The sequence below is a fragment of the Peromyscus eremicus genome, chromosome 9 (assembly GCF_949786415.1).
Source record: "Peromyscus eremicus chromosome 9, PerEre_H2_v1, whole genome shotgun sequence".
In the NCBI taxonomy this organism is placed as follows: domain Eukaryota; kingdom Metazoa; phylum Chordata; class Mammalia; order Rodentia; family Cricetidae; genus Peromyscus; species Peromyscus eremicus.
Window position 1 is genome coordinate 2803897 of NC_081425.1, and position 23262 is coordinate 2827158.

General features: G+C 44.5%; 2 protein-coding genes across 3 annotated transcripts in view; one reads left to right on the plus strand and one right to left on the minus strand.

The window, feature by feature from the left end:
* Ubac2 (UBA domain containing 2) overlaps window positions 1–23262 on the minus strand; it is a 180876-nt gene that overhangs the window by 71586 nt on the left and 86028 nt on the right. The gene's annotated exons all lie outside the window — the stretch shown is intronic.
* On the plus strand, window positions 1712–14483 carry Gpr183 (G protein-coupled receptor 183). The gene is made up of 2 exons (XM_059273173.1): window positions 1712–1804; window positions 12566–14483. Exon 2 carries the CDS (start codon window positions 12593–12595, stop codon window positions 13664–13666), a length of 1074 nt encoding a protein of 357 aa, XP_059129156.1. The 5' UTR covers window positions 1712–1804; window positions 12566–12592; the 3' UTR covers window positions 13667–14483.

The window sequence follows — 23262 nt, forward strand, 5'->3', positions numbered from 1 at the left end:
TGAATCCAGGCCAGCCATCTTGTCTAAAAAAAAGAAGAAGATGGACCTTACTTGCCAGAACACCTGCTTTAACTAGCTGAGTCTTCCAAATCAGAAATCAAAAAGTTTCCTACTAGGATGGGCTTCCAACAAACTGAAATTCCCAATGGTGTCGATCCCGTCTGGCTCGTGTACAGTGCGAGGTGTACAACCCAGGGCTTGGCACATGCTGGTGCTCTCTGCACTTGGCCACATCCTTAGGCCTCAATGGTGTTCAAGGTGAACAGTTCTAAGTTATGCCATGTTTACCTACAAAGTCATAAAACCTTTGCATCCCCCTCCTAAGGCTGACTCATCTTGGCTTTCTCTCAGTCCAAGGCCTTTACTCTATACATAATAAGGGAGATGCTCAAGAGCTCCGCTGACTGGGCGCGTGTGCTTCCGTTTCCCTCTGCAGACTTCTAACAGCACTGATGAAAGGCAATTTTCACAGAACCCTCCACCTCAGACTGGCCAAGATGGCTCAGTGGGTCAAGGAACTTGTCACCACGCCTGAACTGGAGACCAATCCCCAGGACCCGCATGGTAGAGGAGGAGAATCAGTTCCCAAAAGTTGTTCTCTGATCTCCTATGTGCCCTGGCACACAAAACACACACATGCAGAATACACAAACTTTCAAGGCCTCTGGGGTCATAAAGCTACAATTTCCTATCAAGATGACTCAATTCTCTCTACAGCATTCCTCAAAATCAACCAGTTTACCAAAGCCTCTTATTTTTTCTTTTTAAATAGCATATTCCATTTTAAACTAAGTAGTTCCGACTTTGGGTTTGACTTTTTCCTTTGACTTGAAAATCTGCCCAGCACCAGATTCTACTGAGCCATCTTCTATTCCCCGGAGTAAGGATGGCTGAGGAAGCGATCTCAACCCCACTCTATGCAGGAAGGTAAGGGCTGTAGGCCTGTGAAGCCTAAGCATTCTCAGCTCATGCAATCACTCGTCCTAAGACCTCTGTCCCCCACCACCCCGGGCCCAGCCCAAGGGACTTTTGTTCTTCCCAAAAGCAGCAGCCCTGTATGACAGGCCAGATCACAGGTGGACAAGAGTGACCACCACCTCTCTGGCTCGCTCTGAGCACTATATGCGGCATGGTGCCCTGCTGGACTCAAGTGAGAGACGGGAAGCATCACGTGTGCAGAGCAGGCCTCTTTCGTAGGACTCATCAGTAGTGCCTTCCCCAACTTTCCACGATCACCGCCCTCGACTGAAAACATAACTTACTTATGTGCTAGGAGGGTCTTTCTCCCTCACCTCAGAAACCTGTTAAGATTTGGGCAGCATAAACTACACTCCTGACACCACCTTGTTTCCACCAGACAGCACTATCACACGAGACACTTTTCCTTAACCCAAACTTTACATAAAATGTCAACATAAAGTCACCAGGAACTATACCCCACCTCTCTGCTTAAACTTTATTGCTTCAAAAAAAATTTTAAGACTTACATCTTTATGGAAAAATTTAAAAAGTTCCATAGATAACAGCAATTCACGAAGTCCAAGGGGCTTTTGAATAGTTTTTTAAAATCAGTATCAGAAAAAAAAAAAATCTCACTTCCCATTTGAAAAAAAAGCATGCACGCATTTGTGAGGCTAACTGCTCACAGCTATGCTCAGTCACAGGGTGACAGGAAAAAGGCACCACCATAAAAGGACGCCTGCTCAGTCTCTCTTAAAGCAACATGCCCAGTTAACTAACTTCAGTCTGAGCAAACTGCTCAACAGAGACTGCTACAACGGAGGCCCTGGCCACCCTGGGACATGTGAGTACCTGACACGCTTCTCTTGAAGGAATACTTTGAAAGCCTAAGTTTTAAGGTAAAAGGGAAGGAAAAAAGAATGTACTAAATAACTAGCTATTTAGATTGCTTTGGGGTTATTGGCAGTCCAAATTAGCTACTAAATGAGATGGAAGTAATGAATGGAACATTATTATCAAAAGGCGGGCTCTTTTTACGCACTTCAGTGTCAACTCACAATACAAGTAAACATTAGCAAATACCATCAGGATCTCAGGATTCTTTAATATAAAGGGAAAGAAACAATGTTACCAAAATAGAGTGTTTCTACATTTTGATATATTTTATATACAATATAACCAGTTAGCCTAATCTTTAAAAAAGCCATTACATTTGACTACCTGGCATGCATTTATGTACAGAAAAGTCTTTTTGATATCTAATATTTCTCAGAGACTATCATCAATAGAATTCCTGGGGTAAGGGGGGTATTTTCTAAGGTATCAGATTATAGAACAGTATTTTCTGCTTTGCAAAAATATTTATCAATTTATTCTCCCACCAGCAAAGCCTCCCACTGATCAGCCTGGGCTTTGCTGCCTCAGAAGCAAAATCATTCTAAAGACCAACTACTAATAATTGAAAAAATAAAATCTATGTCATTGGTTTCTATTATTAAGTGACCAGTAATACGAAATAAGCCCCCACATTTACATTATAGAAATTTTGAAAGAAAATCTTAAAATAAAGAATTATAGTGCTTTGTAGACACTCAATTTCCAGGGTGAGAGTGGAGGTTTTATAGAAATGCCTAACGAAATACAAGCCACGAAGGGACTTCCTCTAAAGAAGAATGAGGGTTTTTTGTCGGTGTGGTGGTGTTTTCTGGTTAACAAGGGCTTCAAACTTTTGGTGTCACCTCGAGTACAGGAGGGAGTAACAGTTAAGAGAAGGGCCTGGGATCGTCCCCAGATCTAGGCTCCATTATTTATAACTGCTCGGCCTTGTGCAAGGCCTCTGGCTTCAGCTGCTTCATTTGTAAAGTGGGGAGAAATGTTTCTGCCAAGCTCTCCTGCCACCGCCTCTCACAGTCAGTGCTGGGACACTGCTCACCACTCTCACCCTGCCCATCAGCCCACAGAAGGACGAATCTAACAGGCAAAGTTTCCTCGCCCTATCACTTTTGTGCAAATTATTTTCTTGAACATATCTGGAGATGTCTACTTTCCGTACTATTTTATGTGAACTCTCTCAGCATACAGATGATCGCACTGTGCTTTCTAGTATCTCAGAATGTCTGTCTCTGGGCTGGCGGTGCTTTGCAAACCTCCAACTGCCAGAGTGCACAGCCCCACAGGGCAGCCTCGCTCACAGGCTCACACCATGCGTGGGTGGCTGTGGTAACAAGTCCTTTTCTAAGCTACTTTTGGCGGGCTTCCTAGAGTTAATTAGTGCCATGATCAGTCACCTAGTGGAGTAAACATTGTGACAATTGACCTCGCTCCAGGACTTCCAAGCATGCATGCTAGGCACTTACTAGAGAGTTACTGTATGTCAGCCAACAGCAGTCTATGATGTAAAAATGCACACGCCAAGGTTGTCAGTACTGACCTGCAGACGCCAACAAATGAAGGTGTCTACAGGGAGACCCTTCTCTCTGCCACAGTAAAAGGTGAGGTACTGGACAGGTGGGCAGTGTCCTCCTGTCTGTCCCAGGCTGTTGGTGCAATCCTGGCCATGGTTAGGAGACTAGGTCACACACACAGAAGTCTCTGCATATTGTGGAGGTTCAGGGACTCTTGGTGTCCTGCTAGCCCAAAGAGGAGAGAAAGTGTGTTGTCAGATATCCACACAGCCCTGAAAAATAGTGTGAACGTCAATCAACATCATACGAGCTGTGCCGGCTTCAGTCTTCTCTTCCAATCAAAAGGGCGGGCAGGTTTTTGTTGCTGAAATATTGTTAAAAATAGTAAACTCATTTCTAAAATCTCCACTCAGCGGGTATGGTGGTGCTGCACCCCTAGCCCTTGGGAGACAGGGACAGAGTCTGGAGCTCCAGACCTGCCTCCACCATGTTGTGAGTGCAGGAGACCCTATCCTAAAAACAAAACAAACTCCAAATACTCAATTCTCCTTTATTTGACTTAAAACATGCTATAAATTAAGGATTACTTCATTTAAGTCTACCTATCTCCCTCCTCATTCTCAGACACAAGTAAGTGGGTATATGTCAAAAGTTCTGAAGTATCTTCCTGTTTTCACTTGCTTCCCGCCCATTGTACCTTGATCTCGGAAACAGGAACCAGGGATAACACATCCTGTATTCAATGTGAGTTTTTAGGCGGCAAAGAGCAAGTTCAAACTTAACAACTACAGCTGTGACCTCAGCCACTGAGGCGCTCTTACCTCAGCTTCAGTGAGTGGCTGCAGGCTGACTAGGAGGGGTCATGACTATTCACCAAGCTTACTATCTCTAACAGAGAACTCTCTAAAGGATTAGAGGAGCTGAGATTTGGCCATTCTTTTTTATCTTTGGGGTATAAGAACTGTCGCTTACATCCCCACTCTCAGAACTTCACAGGAGTGTGAGAGACAAAACCACAACCTCAACAATACTCTGCCTTCCTGGGGTGGGTTGGGGGGTGCAGAGGCTAGGGAGCTTCCAGGGGCAGAGGTAAGGATGCCAGGATAAAGAGGGGAGAGTGTCAGGGGCACAGATTCCCAAAGAAATGCCCAGGGGCTGAGGACGACCACGATGGCTAGACACCTGGAGGAAGAGAGAATAGAGACCTATGATGAAGGAAATCGTGATGGCGAGCTTTCCATTTGCCCTTGGCCTCTGGGCCCCAGCTGAAGGGCTCTCAAGAGAAGAGGCTGCCAGGTCACTGCACAGAGTAGAGAGGAAGGCCTGCAGACAGCAAGGTCACGGCCGGCCGGCAGAGAGGAGATAAGGACACACTGTGGTGCAGGGGGAGCACGGGCAGAGTTAAGGGCTGGAGGAAGAGACCCGTTAACTGAGGAAAGAGAGCCCTGACCTCCCACGTGATCCCTACCTGGAGGAACCCTGAGCAAATGACTGAACTCACCTTTAATTCAGCACAGCCACAAAATAAGGAAGCTTAACTTAAAGCTTAAAACTCCCTTCAGCTTGAAGGTACAAAGTGCATGCTATTTCTAGAAGCAATCAGAGGAATAATTCTAGAAACACACACCTTCATTACAAAGGCCTTTCTACTATGCAATTAGCAATCCCTCATATAAGATTCCACAAATCCTGCCACAGGCAGACACAGGGCATCTGTGCTCCTTGTGCTTAAGTGAGCGTGACAGTGGCCTCCTTTAAATTCTTACAGTAACTTACACTCAACATCACTACCTTTGATAATTTTCATAGTCACTGCTAAAGCTGCCAAAGGCCACACAAGGAATAATTACTGAAAAGTGAAAGAAAAATATCTGGAGTATGTCCAGTCCCAACATGCAGGAGAGTGTTCAACCAAACACCCCCCCAGACACCTCGTACTCTCCATCAGTTCTAACAGGTAGCTGTCTAATATGCTGGTCTTCACTGAGTGCTCACCAGTCTGACTACCTGAGAGGCACCGAGGGCCGACTGCAGACAGCTGGACACCGCTCTGCTGTCTGGAGAAGTGCCCTGTGCTGTCAATGGTCTTCTGCAGACTCATGGAAAGCTGGTTGAAGGCAGAGCATGTCATGGGCTCAGGATCTGTCACAAAGCTGACTGCTCCAGTCCCTTGACTCATCATACTTCCAAAAGCCAGCGACAGGCTGACCATGCTCAACTCTACATTCTGTTCAATGGGGGAGGGGGGGAGGACACAGGAGGAAAGGAGACAACAGTCTACAGACAGAGACACAGCTATCAAATCAGGATCCAAGAATGACTGCACGTAAAGAAACCACTTAATGTTAGATTGACTCAGCTAGGTCACTGTGTCATGCCCTGATTACTAATTGCATGTGGGAACTGACAGACAAACGGAATCTGGGATCCCTCTGCAAGTTGGACTTAGCACTTGCCACCTGCCCATTTTACAGGCAAACGCACACGCAGCAGCTGTTGGTCAGCTGAAAGGGGAACAAAGGCTGACCCAGTGCTGCGGGTGCTGACACGGGCTGACACGGGCTAAACTCAGATGTCCCTGCTTAAAGGGGACACTTGACAGACACGTGTGCAGCCAGGTGACTACATGGTGCACTACTAGCAAGCGTGAGGAGTGATCTCCTCCTTCCCAGGAGCAGGTTTGTTGTCAAGGGCACCGAAGCAGCCTGAGCGCTGGCCTGCTGCACCTGTGCTGCTGCTGCATGTGTGCTGCTGCACCTGTGCTGCTGCATCTGTGCCACTGCACCTGTGCTGCTGCTGCATCTGTGCTGCTGCTGCAGCATCTGTGCTGCTGCTGCATCTGTGCCGCTGCTGCATCTGTGCTGCTGCTGCACCTGTGCCGGTCCGCTCCCGTGGAGAACGATGTCCTTGGTGTTTCATCTCCCTTGTGTCCTCACATCTCCCTCCTTTTCCACTCATTTCATCTCCCCCGACTCGAAGCATGTTTTCACAACCTTACTTTTCATCAAGAAAACAGCCAAAAGTATGCCAACAGGAACTGGAAGAAGGGACCGTCTGTGACTTGACAACACCACACCTATAATTTTCCCTTGTGCCCCATGCTTTTAGTGGCCCTTCTGGCTGTTATCCAAGCAAATGAAGTAGGCTAGCAGAAGTCTATGTAGCCTTTGAAAATTCATAAATGCCTGGTTCTCAAGGTAAATGTTTCCTGAGTATACATTATGTCAGAGTTTAGGCAATTTTCTTAGACACTAATAAATGAGTTTTAGGGGGACTTTTCCTCCCTCCTTTTCGTGGCTAGAAAAGAAAAACTGTCACTTCATGTCAACATACCTAGTTATGCAAAGATGAAATGATAATATCTTAAGAAATGTTGGCAACTCTCTGGGCAAGAAAATAAGTTTTACAAACACACAGACAGACAGACAGACACACACACACACACACACACACACACACACACACACACACACACACCCCACTTTCAAGAACATCAGGGAAAGACTTTGGACGGTGGCTTGCTGAAGAAGAAACTGTTTCACACACATCAGGACCACAGGGAAGTTAAAGGACAAATGTCATGTCACAGAGACAGAACAAACAGTCCCTGCTGCTTAGCAAGAAAGTAAGAGAACGCCAAGGTGGCTTCCAGGTGTCCAGGTGTGTCAGGAGGAGTGCACGTTTGGGAGGTAGACACACCCTTTTGTACTTTTCACGCTTTTGGCAAACACTGCTTTCAGTGTTGAATGTTTGTCTACATATGCTAGACCCTGGGAATGCAGAAACGGTACCTTTTTACATTAGAGGGTCTAGAATTAAAGGGTAGAGATAGAATGTTGGGATGCCCTGTTCCTCATGGGGTCAACCCTGAAGAAAAATTCCATTTTCTGCAGCTCAGTTACTATCTATGCTCTTGGGGAAAGATGTCAGCATCTTGATTCCTGTCCTTTAGTATGTGGAATGTGAAGTCAAGTTTATAATTCATAAAAGCATTGTACCGAAACTATAATTCTTATAAATATTAGTGTTCTAAAGGAAATAGATTTAGGACATACTCGGTGGGCTTTTCTCTATGTAGTACAGTGACATATTACAGTACTTTCAGGTGTAACTCACACACACACACACACACACACACACACACACACGTATGTAGGTTTGTGTGTGTGCATACATATATATTCAAAACATGTCAGAATCTGCTAATAATAATTAAAATGAAAAATAATTGAAGTGCATTAAAGCGTAAGTTATACTTGGAATGACTACAAGACAAACTTGAGACCATTGCAGGCCCACTGAACACAACAGCAAACAGGACACTGGCAGTCTGAGAAGTACAAGAAGCAATGCCAAGCCAGGACCAACAGGGCATCATCCCAACACTGTGTATCTATCCTTCAATTCTAGACCCTCTAATATAAAAAAGGTACCATTTCTGCATTCCCAGGATCTAGCATATGTAGAGTAAAAACACTAAAAGCAGTGTTTTCTAAGTGTTTGTTAAGCCTCACAAGAGGAAACCCAGAAGATGATTAAAGAAAAGAACAAGGTCTAACTCTAAGGGGACATAATAAACTGAGATCTGTTGGCCTAAGAATTGAATAACAGCACCCAAGGACACAAAACGATTTTCCCCTCAATATGCAGATGATAACGTCTACTAAAATGATAATATTGAGAACAGAGAGAAGATAGAAGCAAGGATTTAAAATAATGGCAAGGCAACAGTTACCTTGTGGACTCAACCCCCAGAAGTTGCTAAATATCCAAAATGAACACATTTACAAACTATCTCAATCTCCCTTACTTAGGCTACTTTCTGACCTATCCTGTTCACATGTCCACATTCTAAAAGCGCTGTCCTTGCCTGGCTCTGGCCCAACAGTGGTCAGTTAAGATCCCTGCCCAGCCTTGCCTCGGGGCTGGCTTCCTCTGCTCTTGGGAAGGGTGCCCCACCTACCCTGGGGGAGCTGACCACATGTGTCACGCTGCTGTCTGTACTCTTGAAACCACAGCCTCTCAGTTCTTTAAAGGCTCATGAGACAGCTGCCCCTACAAAGGACTGGCCAGGGAACCTGGAGCAGGACCCAGCATGGCCTTAACTCCTCAGGTCCACATGAGGTTCTTGCCAGACACGGTTTAAAGGTAGGCAGGCATAGTAAGTGAGTACAATGTTAAGGAGCAATGTCTGAAGAGTGTCACGTGATAAGGCTCTTGCAAAAAAATCTAAATAACATTTCTTCCTCCAATTAAATAAAATCATTACCTCACTTCAGTCAATCCAGGTTCAGTGTTCTGAATTTTGGCTGTATGGGTACAAGTCCCCAAATCATTCATACAGTGTTATTTACTGACATATATAATATCCAAGCTGGCATCTTTCTGTGTGTGAGCCTGTGTGCACATGTGCGTTTGTGCATGTCATGTAATCAGCTTTCCTTAATATAACTTCCTGTCAAGAATTAATCTCATATTGCCACTTTCACATTCCACAGCACGGCTGAGCCACAAAACATTCTACGAGTCACTTACTCAAAGAATTTGAGCTGTTCACGATTTTGCATCTTTGTATTATAGTTAATACTGAGTTGAATACTCCCACACCTGAGCTGTTCTGACACCTCTCCCACTATCAGCTGTACCAGATGCTACAACACATTTCACTGAAAGACTCACCCAGGAATCACTGAAGGCTGACAAACAATGGCAGCCCTTCCCGCTCTCCTGTTGGAGTGACTCTCCTAATCTTTACAGCTGTGGTTAACATCGAGATTCTGCAACTCTACACACACCTTTCCCCCATTATCATTTACTTTAAGATCAGATTCCACAAACTTGCTTTGAAAAACTCCTCAAAAATGGTAGGGGAAATTCTCAGGGGGGAAATTCTCATAGAAGTTGTCAGAGTTGCTGGCGCCCACTCCTCCGAGACAAGCCTTGTCTAGAAGCCGTGCCCACTTCTGAACACGGCAGAGGAAGGCCTTCCTACAGAAATGGGTAGTTTCCTACTTTTATTTCTTTCCCTTCCAAGGCAAGAGCCTCTGCATTTTTATTCCTATACAAACCATGAAGCCACATTTGTCTTTGTTTACGTTGTTTTTATTTCATTAATTCCACAGTCGTCTTTTTATTTACTTCTGATTTTGCTGGACAAATTCAGTTCTCTGGCTTCTTATGCTGTATGGCTAACATCTATTTTCAATCTTTCTTTTTATTTATTTTAAGCATTTCAAAAATTTACAGTGCGGTGCTTTCTTTAATTCAAAGGTTTTCATTTCCTATTCATTCTTCACTGCTTTGTTATTGGTTTCTACTTTAGCTGTACTATAGTCAGGCTGTGTGACCTGCTCAATAATGACCTTCTGGAGGTCCTGAGACTTCTCTAGTTGAGTCTGAGATATGCTATGTCTTCCACTCATAGTCTACTAACTTATAAATCATGTTGAGCAAATCTTCAAGGCCTTTTATTTTCTTCAATATTATTTCTAGAATATTCAGATACACATGATTGCCTATTATGATTGTAGACTTGTTAATTTTTCCTTTAAACTACATAAAATTTTGACAGCTCAGGCACATTTCATAATTATTTTTATATCCCTTGTGGACTATTCTTTTTTGTTTGTTTGTTTGTTTGTTTGTTTGTTTTTGAGACAGGGACTCTCTGTGTTGGCTGTCCTGGAATTCACTCTGTACACCAGGCTAGCTTTGAACTCCACCTGCCTCTGCCTCCCAAGTGCTGAGATCAAAGGTGTGTACCAACATGGCCCAAAGGCTATTCTTTTTTTTTTTTTTTTTTTTTTTTTGGTTTTTCGAGACAGGGTTTCTCTGTGCAGCTTTGCGCCTTTTCCTGGAACTCACTTGGTAGCCCAGGCTGGCCTCGAACTCACAGAGATCCACCTGGCTCTGCCTCCCGAGTGCTGGGATTAAAGGCGTGCGCCACCACCGCCCGGCCCAAAGGCTATTCTTTACGTTGGCAGTAATGCTATATTCCTATTAGTACGAAAGTCACTTTGAATTTCCCTTTTTTCTGATGTTCTGATTACAGCCCACCCTTGTGCTCAGTGGGACTTGGCTGGTATATATTCCCCTACAGCTTTCTTCTAAACTTTCTCAATTACTTTGAATTATATCCTCTCTAAGCAACACACAGCTGGATTTTGTTTGTTTTTAAACTCCAAATTGGTAGTCCTCCCTTTCACAGGCAAGTTCAATCCATTTAAACTTGTTAGTACGTTCCACGTTCTTCTTCTGCGTCTTCTACTTTCCATCCTCATCCTCTCCTCCCGCCCATCAGTGAGTGTCCTTTCTGGTCTGTTTGAGACAAGATGCCTCTCCTCACTTTGTTCAGTTTTGCTTTAGGTTTTATCTGTAGACAGTGAGGACTCATCTGTCAACATCACACACCAGAGCAGATCTCGGGTCCAGTGAGCATGCCTCTCCTCAGCTGCCAGAGAGGGAACAGAGACCCAGTCCACCAGGCAGTGCAGGCCCAGGAGCAGGTCTGGAGTAGTGCTTCCCATCAGTCTTGATAGAGGACTTCTCCTTTAAAACACAGCAGCATCGAGAGACAGTCCAAAGGCTCCCTTAATACTGGTGACTTTCACATGACATTTATAACGACAATCTATAGAGAAGTGATTTTTTTTCTTTAAAATATAATCGCAGGGTTTTTTGCTCATGTTTCCCACTTTCATTGGCATTCACTCTTTTATATAAAATTTTACTGTCAGAGTTCTTATGTTTCCAATTTAGGACTTGAAATTTGTCTTGGCATTATTTATGACCAAGAAAAAATTTAAACAACCCAAATGTGCACTGAGGGAGCAGCTACTAAATTATACATTAACACATTGGAATAATGAGGCACACTGACTCAACACTTTGGAAACCTGTAGAGTATCCATCAGATGCCTCATAAAACCAAGACATTAAAAAACAGGTAACTACACTGCCATGGAGATGTATTTACTATGAAGGTAAGACACAAAACACCACACATTATGTTACTCTTACTGGGTCAACACATATTATATGCCCAATTTAAAATTTCCTACTTGAAGCTGCTTACGTCTCCCTGCCCCCCACAGTCCAACAATCTCACCCATAAACGGGAAGAGCGTACCACAACAGAGCTGCGCTGACAGCCCCTGGGAACTCGACTTTTTCTTTTTTTTTTCATTTTGAGAAAGGGTCTCACTGAGATGTCCAAGCTGCCCTCAAACTTGTTAGCCTCCAAAGTTGCTGGTATTACAGTTATGCACCACTACATTTATTTTCTTTTTTTAAAATTTTAGTTATGAATACTACTTCTTTTTTAAGAAAGAGTAACTTTCAGTTCCTAACATAGCCCAAGATTACTTATCATCCTTTTAGGTTAACACACAAATCAGATACTATGGCAAGTTCACACCTCACTACATGTACCACTGATTTCATTTCCTGGCAGCGACAGGCATTTTGGAAGGGAAAAAAAAGCTCAACCTAAATTCAGTTTAAAAGCCAAGTTGGGCCGGGCGGTGGTGGCGCACGCCTTTAATCCCAGCACTCGGGAGGCAAAGGCAGGCGGATCTTTGTGAGTTCGAGGCCAGCCTGGTCTCCAAAGTGAGTTCCAGGAAAGGCGCAAAGCTACACAGAGAAACCCTGTCTCGAAAAACCAAAAAAAAAAAAAAGCCAAGTTGAATGCCTGTCTAAAATGTGGGGTACTTCACATGATTTATTCTTAACCACATCGTGATTCAGAAAAGGGGGATTTCTGCCTAAGTCAGTGCACTCCTCTTGTCGCGAGGATGCACTTGACCTATTTAGATGGCTGTTTCCTTTGCCAGAGTTCTGACAAAGTCACTAACTGTAAACACATAAATTTTGTTCTCAGTTTATTCCAGTTGAAATTTACATACTGAAAATGTTAAAGTAGATGTATAAATTACTGAACCGCTGAGTTAAATAGTTTTAGCTAAACAGTCTTACTTGTTTTTTGCCGGGCGGTGGTGGCGCACGCCTTTAATCCCAGCACTCGGGAGGCAGAGCCAGGCGGATCTCTGTGAGTTCGAGGCCAGCCTGGGCTACCAAGTGAGTTCCAGGAGAGGCGCAAAGCTACACAGAGAAACCCTGTCTCAAAAAACCAAAAAAAAAAAAAAAAAAAAAAAAAAAAAAAAAAAAAAAAAAAAAAACAGTCTTACTTGTTTTCTTCCTAGCGACTCTGACCCCTGCTGGAGACAGAAATGGCTAACAATTTTACTACTGCACTGGCAACTTCTCAGGGCAATAACTGTGATCTCTACGCACACCACAGCACAGCCAGGATATTAATGCCTTTGCATTACAGCCTTGTCTTCATCATTGGTCTGGTGGGAAACCTGTTGGCCTTGGTTGTCATTGTTCAAAACAGAAAAAAGATCAACTCAACCACTCTCTATTCGATGAACTTGGTGATTTCCGACATCCTGTTTACCACAGCTTTGCCCACTCGGATAGCCTACTATGCACTAGGCTTTGACTGGAGGGTCGGTGATGCCCTGTGCCGGATAACTGCCCTATTGTTCTACATCAACACCTACGCTGGCGTGAACTTCATGACCTGCCTGAGTATAGACCGCTTCTTTGCTGTGGTGCACCCTCTGCGCTACAACAAGATTAAAAGAATCGAATACGCAAAGGGTGTTTGCATATCTGTCTGGATTCTAGTATTTGCTCAAACACTGCCTCTGCTCATCAGACCTATGTCAAAGCAGGAGGGTGAGAGGACGACCTGCATGGAATACCCCAACTTCGAAGAGACAGCTTCCCTCCCCTGGATTCTGCTCGGAGCATGCCTGCTAGGCTATGTGCTGCCCCTCATAATCATTCTCCTCTGCTATTCTCAAATCTGTTGCAAACTCTTCAAGACCGCCAAGCAAAACCCACTAACGGAGAAATCTGGTGTGAACAAAAAAGCTCTCAATACAATTATCTTCATCATCGTTGTGTTTGTTCTCTGCTTCACGCCTTACCACATATCAATCATTCAACACATGATTAAGAAACTCTGTTCCCCTGCTGCCCTAGAATGCGGCCCAAGACATTCCTTTCAGATCTCTCTGCACTTCACAGTGTGCCTGATGAACTTCAACTGCTGTATGGACCCTTTCATATACTTCTTTGCGTGCAAAGGGTACAAGAGAAAGGTCATGAAGATGCTAAAGCGTCAGGTCAGTGTGTCAATTTCCAGTGCAGTGAGGTCAGCCCCCGAGGAAAATTCACGAGAGATGACGGAGTCGCAGATGATGATCCACTCCAAGGCTTCCAACGGAAGGTAAACGGGCACACGGGGACGCCAGCAGAGCAAGCCACATGGTGGCCTCGGCAGACTGACTGTCCAGTTCCCAGTATGGACTCCTTTCCACTTCCCACTGCCAGTCTGCCAGCTGACACACGGAGACCCAGGCCAGCCCCAGAGAACAACAAAAGCAAGTTCTCCTTCATGACTGAAACGTTATAGACACAGGAAGGCCAGCTTAGCAAGTCTCAATGTAAAAGGAAATGTTCCGTGTTCCTAAGAACACAGTCATTACTATTTCTGCCAATAGTTTGGCAAAAGATAAATGACTGATTCCACTATACATTATCAGTGTAAAAATGTCAATACTGTAATATAGGAAACATATTTCTTAATTTACACCTCTTTCAATTTTAGGTTTTATCTCCCTAGTTTTTATTTGTTTGTTTGTTTTGTTCTGAGACAACTGTTTTAAGGAATATTTTGTGGGATAAAGAACAGGATGTAACTAAAGTATTCATATGCTACTGCCAACTACCAGCAGAAGTTACAAGTGTAATCAGCAAAAGGTGGATGAAGAGCAATGGTGTGAGTGCTCGTGACAACAGAGTAGTGAGAGCGTCAGGATCTCCCCAGACACCAGGCCTGCACTTCTGGACCGCCGCTCAGAAACGGAACTCTCGATGGAAAGCATGTCCACATGCTGCACTCTTTAGGATGGGAAACTGGTAGTACCTGGTATCTATATACTTATAGATTAGGCTATAAGAAGTGGGGGCAGAGAGGATTATAATTATAATCGCCATATTTGCCTAAATAAATCAGGAAGTAAAATGCACTATTTATAAATTATGAGTTTTCAGGACTTTTTTTTTTTTTTTTTTTTGTCTTTAGAGGCAGTTTTTGAAAATTTTCAAACTCTGTGTAGTTTCTGGAGCCTTTCCTGGAACTCACTCTGTAGACCAGGCTGGCCTCGAACTCAGAGATCTGCCTGCCTCTCCCTCCCAAGTACTGGGATTAAAGATATGTACCACCATTGCCTGGCTAATTTTTTTCATTTTTAAAAAAACTTATTTAAAATTTATTTTTATGTGTAAAGATGTTTTGCCTGCATGTAAATCACGGCACGACGTGTGAGCAGTGCCTGCAGAGGCCAGAAGATGATGTCAGATGCCCTTAGACTGGAGTTATAGGTGGTTGTGAGCCACCACCAAAGTGTTGGAAATTGAACATGGGTCCTCTGAAAGAGCAGTTAACCACTGGTCCATCTCTACAAAACCCTTCTCCGTTTCTGAGACTATGGAATTCTCTATGTGGACAGGCTAGCCTTGGACAGGTGTGTGATCCTCCTGTCCCCTGTCTCCCTAGTGCTGGGCTGCAGGTGTCACAGCTCCCTGCAGAGAGTCTTGTGACATTATACACCTGCCCACAGGACTGCCTTAATATGGGCAGATGGCCTTCCTAAGCACTGTCTGCCTGATCAAATTTGCTTTCCCCTAGCCCTGAAATTTCCCCAGTACAGTATCTCAGATGGCAACGACACCAACTTAGATGATAGAGAAGAAATAAAACACTATACTATGAGTCAAGATTTCAATTTTTATTGTGGTATATGCCCTGGAAATATTTCATTTTAATAAAATTAATTTGTTTTGTCTTTTGTCTTTTGAGGCAGAGTCTCATTATATAGCCCAGACTGGCCTTGAACTCATTATGTGTCCCAGGCAGGTCTTTAGTAATTAAAGCCCTTCCTCAGGCACACACTTGTAACCCTAACCCTTGGGAGGCTGAGGCAGGGTGACTGCTGAGAGTCAGAGGCTAGCCCATACTAGGGTTACAGACATAGTATACCAAGCCCCTGCTTCAGGAAGAAAAATAAAACTTGTGGTGTTAGCCTTCTGAGTACTGAGATCACAGGTGTTGCTACTGCACCCAGCTTAAAAAATAAATATTAATCATAACTACTATAACTATATTGAGTACAGTTAAGATCCAAATTATATTAATTTCATAGAGCCATCTGGTCTTAAAGCAAGCCACTAACAACAAATGGCTGGTCTGATGCAGGCAGGTGGAAGTCTGGATCTTGATTCTTTTCCGTACCCCATCTATGGACTTCCTAAGTGAGGGTGGAAAGAGCAAACACTCCGTTTTGTCAGGGTGTGGCTAAGCCAGAGCTCTAGAAACACTAGTAAACCAGACACAGTCCGCTGACTTTCCCAGCCCTCAGGCAAGCTTGTTCTCTGACCACACTGATCATCGCACACGAGCCAGTGTGCTAATCAGGCCGATCCTGCGACCCTGCAGAAAGTGTATGTCGTGACAGTTTACGTGAGTGTAACATAGTCTCCACCTTCTCCCTCCATCTTACCACAGAGAAGTGACTCTACCATGTCACCTACAGCATACTGGCAAAATGGTGACCAGTAAGCCTCTCTTCAGCTATTAAGTGTTCTTAGGTCTATGGGTCCAGTCAAAAGGGCCATCAGCTCCCCATTTGAAAGCGGTCAGTGCTCATTTCAATCATGGGGCAGCTGTTCACACATGACGGGGGAGTGAGCTCCTCACCTGTGCTTCAGTAAGCCTAAGCCTTACATTCCTTCCTAGCACTTTACCAGCACGTAAGCTCGGTGCGAAAGGGCAGTGCTGAATAACTTCTGTACTCTATGACGCACCTGATCATCACAATGAGTTATTTGCTGCGTGAACATGACAACCTTGAACAGTCACATAACAACAGGAGGCTATAAACTCATAAAGGACAGTGGGCAACCATCTGCATGATCTCATTCCTCTTTTGTGACCTCATTTTTATTTCTAAAAAGATCATTCAGCTAATTTAAAAATTCTCAAAGCTATTCAGCTGAAGAACTGTTAAATGTGGGGCTAGAGAGATGAATGAGTGGTTAAGAGCACTGGCTGCACTCCAGAGGACCCTGGTTCAATTCCCAGCACACACACAGGGCAGCTTACAACCATCTTTAACTCCAGTCCCCGAGAATCTGATGTCCTCTTCTGGCCCCTGGCGCACCAGGTAGGCACAAAGTGCGCAGACATACATACAGGCAAAACACCCATACACATACACAAGTAACTAAACTTACTTATTTAAAAAAGATAAGTTAAATGCACTGACTCTTCAGTGACAGTTCAGAACAGTAAGCACCAGAAAGAAACAGCATTGGCTATATTTTGAAGAGCTCAAAATTTTCCAAAGTAAATCATCTTTATCCACACAGAACTGATTTCCACAATTCTGTGAACAGTACGACTAGACAGAATTGTTCATACTAATTCCAGAAAAAGCAACTGTCCAATCAGAGGCAGGCAGGACTGGGAGGGTAGCCTTAACTCCACTGACGAGCCATGAAGGCACTGACCATGCAGACGTAAACAAAGGTGTAAGAGGCTTCACTGCCATGCTCTGCCATCGGACTACAGAACCCTTCAGAGGGGCAAACCACTCTAGGGAGGTTCTAAAGTTGGGGCTGTGTGCTGCCTGAGGCCTGGGGCTTTGTGTGCAATGAACCTGGCACAGCGACGCACAAAGAAAGGTTTCAAACACTCACTCAGCTGAACAGTACACACTCGGCTACACCGATACTGTAGTGCCCCAGTGAGATCTCTCGAGTACTTAATTTCTCAATGAAATGAAAATACACAAATGGCCAACGATAGACAAATACACACACTAGAAGATCCTCCAGGTTAAACTAGACGTGTGAAGAAGCAGAGCTCATTAACCAACAAATCAACAACAAAACTAGAGACAGGAGCATGGCCTGCTTTGACATGATCTAGTATTTCCCAACACTGGGAAAGGCAGCGTGCAGTTTTTAAAAGGGACACACCCATCTTACCTTGGCTGAAATGACCTATTTTAGTAACTTCTCAGCCTGCTGTAATTTGTTATTCTCAGCCTGCTGTAATTTGTTATTCTCCGAAAAGCTAAAAACATCTGTTCATTAAATATTCAGGTGAAGAATGAGAAACGAAAAGCACACAAATGAGGACTGAGGAGGGACGACAGGGCCCAGCCTTCTGAACCAGAGAACTACATGAGTATTTGCTAGAGCTGCAGCAACGGTGATACACAGCAAACTTAGAGAAGACCGAAACCCCATGTCCATTCATTTTAAATCTTAACAGACTAAGGAGGAATATTTTTCATCATCTACCTACCACACACCACGTTCCCAAGCACGTAATCACACCTATGTAGCTTCTATGTATGTATGTATGTATATTCCCCAGGGTGTGGGCGAGGAGACCAGACGCCAAGGGCACATGGAGGATGGAGCCAGGATTTCGGCTCAACCTTATGTCTCTGTACAGCAGCCTGGCTTGAAACAATCCATACCGCCTCCTACTGCACATGCTCACCAGGAACCACTCCAGCCCCTTCTCTCAGTAGGCCCCAGGCTTCCACTTCCTGTGGCTTTCAGTGCTAAGGACGTTCCTCCATCACCATATCTGAACCCCGGTCCCTTTTCCAGGACAGCCTGTAGTTTCTCTGTAAACCCCACCTCACCTGTCTTGATCACCTACACCCAATCGCCCTCCTCTATCCATGAGAGTCCGTGGTGAAGAAATCCCAGCTTGAGTTTTCTCCTCTTTGGCTCCTGCTCATCTCTCACAGTCCCACATCACACCCAAGCCCAGAAGTTGGCTGCTGCACGCCCGTACTACTGCTGCCTCTTCTAGCTGAACCTCTCAGCTGGAGTCAGAAACTGGATTTCTTCAGGACGCCACCCAGAAAACCAGCTGTCTCCACTAACAGCTGTCTAGCCCACCACCTACTGCACAGCACACTGCTCTAAGCACTTCACTCCTTCAAGCTCCATGCTCGTTCTGTGAGGACTGGAGTCCGAGGGGTGCTCGGATAGAAACTAGGACCTCAAGCATGTTAGGTGAGTGCTCTACCATTGAGCCACACCCTAAGGTTCAACACACTAAACACCCTGGCCTCCCCACTACAGAACTAACCTTCCTGAGGGAGTGGGGAACTTGCCCAAAGCCTTAGTCAGTAGGGAGCAGGCTCTGAGCTCTGGGTCGTCACTCTTAATCACTACACTTTCTCCACACACAAACAGAATCACATGTCCCTCAGACAGCCTTGAAAGTGACACCGCCAGTGCCCCTGCATCTGTGCCCTGTGGTGTGTGTGACTACTACTGGCCCAGGAGCTGGGAGAAAGTGACATGCCACTTCTGGGTTTCTGTGTGAGAGAAGAGTGAGGCATGTTCTTCTAACGTTTCTACCTTGCCACAGAGAGGTCTCTGAGTAGGACAGAACTCCTACTTGGGCCCATCTACGTGTGCTGTGCAGATACAAGAAGTCCACGTGTGCACTTAAGCCCTGTGATTCCAGGTGTGTTTGTTACTGCAACACAAGCTAGCTTGGTATGATTAATTCAGAAGGAAAAAACACGAACATATAAAGGAAGCAATGTGTGGTCACTATCAGGTTCTGGTGCACAAACATGCTCTCCCCTTAATCTCACTCCCACAGGGTCATTAATTCCAAGCTCCAAGACAGATGAAAAGTTCCCCATCACACACCAAAGTCCGAATTCCTCTCCCACATTCTCAAGTCCTTCCAAACTAATGTCCCTCCATTGCTCAGGTGTACCTTCTGCGTCAATCAGGCGGCGTCTGTCTCGGGTGCAGAGAGAGCACACCTTGATTCTCATTGGCTGCATTTATTATTCTGCTTCCTCCACTCCCTGTTTAATTCATACATCCAAATCATAACTTTTCCTTTCATTCATGTTTGATTGCTCTAAATCACCCATCTTCTTTTCTTTAACGTATTGTAACTTTTACAGTCTATGTCACATAGTTGGAACTTGATGTACAATATTTTAAAACAAAAAAAAAACACTGTGCTGGCCTGAAGACCTAACGCTTCAGGTCTAGCTGGCCACTAGCCAGACCTTTCCAATTCTGTCCAATATTGAGCCTTTTTAGACCTCAGTTTTCTTGTCAGTGAACAAGAGATGGCTAATGTGTAAGTTTGTCCAGCCATCACTGCCTAGCCTATGAACAACTATTAGTTCATTCTTGTAACCTTCAGCTAAAACATTAGACTTTACTGGGGCTAAGACACTGGTCTTTGCTGATCTCTGTTCTGGGAGGTTCTGAGCACAGCCCACCGAACACAGACAATGCTCAAAAGCCATGCTGACTACAGGTCATCATACTGCAGCTATAAGCTTTACATTATCAAAGCTTGGTGGAAGTGAGGTTTCATAATGCCTTAGGCAGCAACAGGTAACTCAAACATGCTTTGCACTGAACTAATAACCATGTCAAATACAGCAAATTAAAGCCAGAATGACAAACCAGAGTCCTTTTCATTTTCTGCTGACAATGTAAGAAGACACCGGTAGCCCTTCCACTTCCTTCCACACATGACAAGTGACATGGCTGTTTACATGTATTTATTTCTGATAACACAAATTCGAACTCAGCCAATCAGTGCAGACAGTAGCTGTCAGGAAGTGGAGGACAACGTAACAGGAAACACAAAGTACAGTTTAGTTCGGATCCAACTGTTTATTTTCCCCAGGACTCTGAAGCGCCTCTCTCACTGGCACACATGTGTGCTTTTCATTGACAATGCTTTTTAGATGTCCTGGCCTTTTCTTGTTAGTGACATCATCTCAAAGTCTTGTTACGAAAGCAACCTGCTAGCCACTCTGGGGCTGGAGCCACATTACTTTCTGTCCCATGAGGGAACTACTACAATCAATTCAAAACAAAAGCTCACGTATGTTTTGATTGGCTTTTTATTTTTCCGTTTTCTCAGAGTGTGAGATTTATTTCTGGCTTCTGTACTTGTAAGAATGACTTTTCCCATGCAGGTTGTGAGAGAGAGAGAAAGAGAAGTCTATCAAAACGAAACTGCAGAGACTACAAAAGCCTCGAACCTTCTTCTAAAAGTCACATTCTCATGCATTTGTGAGAACAGCTTCACAACCTGCCCCCCAGTCCCAGAGTGCCCATAAAGGGCTTTAAGAGACAGAAGAAAGCTCTATCATCATGCGCTGACATAAGACATGTGCTGCTGATTTCGTTCCCTCGGTGGGTAAAGTCTAGAAGGCCATGAAGTGGATGTAACTGCTTTGTCTAAAGCACAGCTGTGAAAAGAAGACTCAGTTAAACCCACCACATAACTGTGTCAAGAAACTGAAGCAGTCCTTAGCTTTTCCCAGATTCCTCTGAAACACAGGACAGGACTATCCCTGTCCCTGTGCACTTGGTGTCCAGAGAGTCCCAGACTGGTAAATCTGATGCAGACACACGGTTAAGAGACACAGCAGGCCTCGGCATGCAGAATTTAGGGAGCAAAGAGGAGAAAAATGAGACAACCTCTCATTCTGTATTATCAGATCATTAGAAGCTGCACAGTGCACAAGGCAGTGAGGTGCTCCTCTCTGTGTGTCGGACGTTTTCTGTATAAAATCCTAAACTAGGCTAAGTATAGTCTCTAACACTTTCCCACAGTTTTGTTACAGCAAGAATGGAAGCTGAAACTCAGGGACAGTTGAAAATGGAGACAGGGGAGAGGTGGAAGCAAGCAGGGAAGGGGGGAGAGAGAGGCCACTGAACCGCAGCAACAGTCACGTGAGAAAGAGTACACAGTGGCCCCACTCACTCTAAGGTCACAGGTGAGGGCCGACTCAACAGATCTTCACAAAGTCCTAACTAAGAGGTAGACGGTGGGGACAAAGTCATCAACAAGAACAGGTTATACCAGAAATCCACATGAAAATGTGAACTGTCTCCTTCTCCCCGCCACCACACACCCACACCCACACACACACACACACACACACACACACACACACACACACACACACTTCAGATCTTGGCACACTGCTCTGCACACATAAAACTGAAGTAAAATACAACAATGATATTCTTTGGATGGCCAGTCTGTCAACCATGGTTCGGTCATGGAGAACGGATACCAGTCACACTACTAAGTATAGAAGAAGACCCAGGACCCAGAACTGGGCTTTCATGAAGCTGCTGAAAGGACTCCAAGCAGAGGTCCAGGTGTGCCTCCAGGGATGGTCTCCTGAGACAACGCACGAGAAGCGCCTGCGCCACCCGCTGGGCCTAGTGAACTGCACCGGCAAAGAGCGGATTTCTTGTATGGGTTCTCCAGCTCATGCTGAACTCAAGGGCCACGTGGAAAAGGTGGACCGTGCCTCAGGAACAAGACTGAGGCTATCCACTGACCTCCACTTGCACATGCCTGAATCACACACATGTGGACTTACATACATACATGCAGATTTTCTTAAGTTTACCTAACATGCACAAAGCCCGTTTGATCCCCATCACAGGGCCTCACCACCAAAATAAAAATAAAACTTTAAAATCTTAAGAGAAAGAATAAATTCTACCAAAAATTTTCCTCAAATAAAATTATCTTAATATTCATTCTGTAATGTTACTCCACACATATTCTCCATGTTGTCGTTGATAGCGATCAACAAACTGACCCTTGGTCTGGTTATTTCTTTAAACAACAAATATTTAAGTGTATAGCGTATCAGCCACAGAAGACAGAACAAGTCACCCTCAGACCCTCAGCTTATGTCACAACTTGTATTAAATACGATATACATGGTGCAACTGGAGCAAGAGGAGTATCTTGAGTTGACTCTAGCTTTGTGCTATCTAGGGTGGTCTGCTGAATCAGCCAGATACAGTGTGACTTACTGAACAGCCCAAGCAGGCCTGCCCCATGCCTGGCCCTCAGAACCGCTCTAGGTTTTTCCTCTTCTGACCTCAGATAACAAGGATTTCAGAACTCATCATGTAACATACACAAAAATTCAATTCAATCCTAAAATAGGTATGAGATTATTTTTGTGTGTTATGTATCTTGCTATGGTTACCAAGACGTGGTTAGGATTTTGAAATTTTTTTTCTTAGAACAATACAATGATCTGAATCTGCAATCTTTCGTAAGGTGCAACTCTCCAGTGATAAACAAGAGCAGGAAGTGAATCTTGACTAGACTCCTCCTTCCCCCACTGCTCAGTGACCGACTTCACTGTCACCTGAGTCTGACTTGACCAGCGTTACATTTCCCATCATACAATCCTGGAAGTTCTTCACACTTTTATTTCTGTTTGAACAAAGCCTGTTTCCTATCGGGCTGGAAATTGTGACATACTCAAATATTTTAAGTCCAAGAGGAAGACAGCTGAGATAAAGGAATTGAGCAGCAAAGCACTTAAAAAGCAGAAACGAAAACAGATGTTAAACTTCTTTGACACAAGCTTTTACTAACAGCCTCCACCAAGGCTATTTCAGTCAACTACTAGAAATACCCTACCTGATCAGGGGCCTCAACAAGCCCCACTGGTCATGAGCTTCTCTAGGGTGGAGGCCGACTCTTTCCAAGGTTCTATCTACTTCACATCACACAGGCAACGACCTACCACTGAGCAGTACCCTCCAGTGTCATTTGGTAATACCTGGAAACATCTGAGGTAAACAGGAAAGTACCCCACAGCAAAGGACTATGTGGTCAAGGCTGGGCATAACAACACATGACTGTAATGCTAATATTGGGGCTGAGGCAGGAGGAACTGTGAGTTCAGTCAGCCTGAGT

Excerpts from the sequence above, each read along its gene's own strand:
- Gpr183 (XM_059273173.1), top strand. The coding sequence starts at position 12,593 with ATGGCTAACAATTTTACTACTGCACTGGCAACTTCTCAGGGCAATAAC.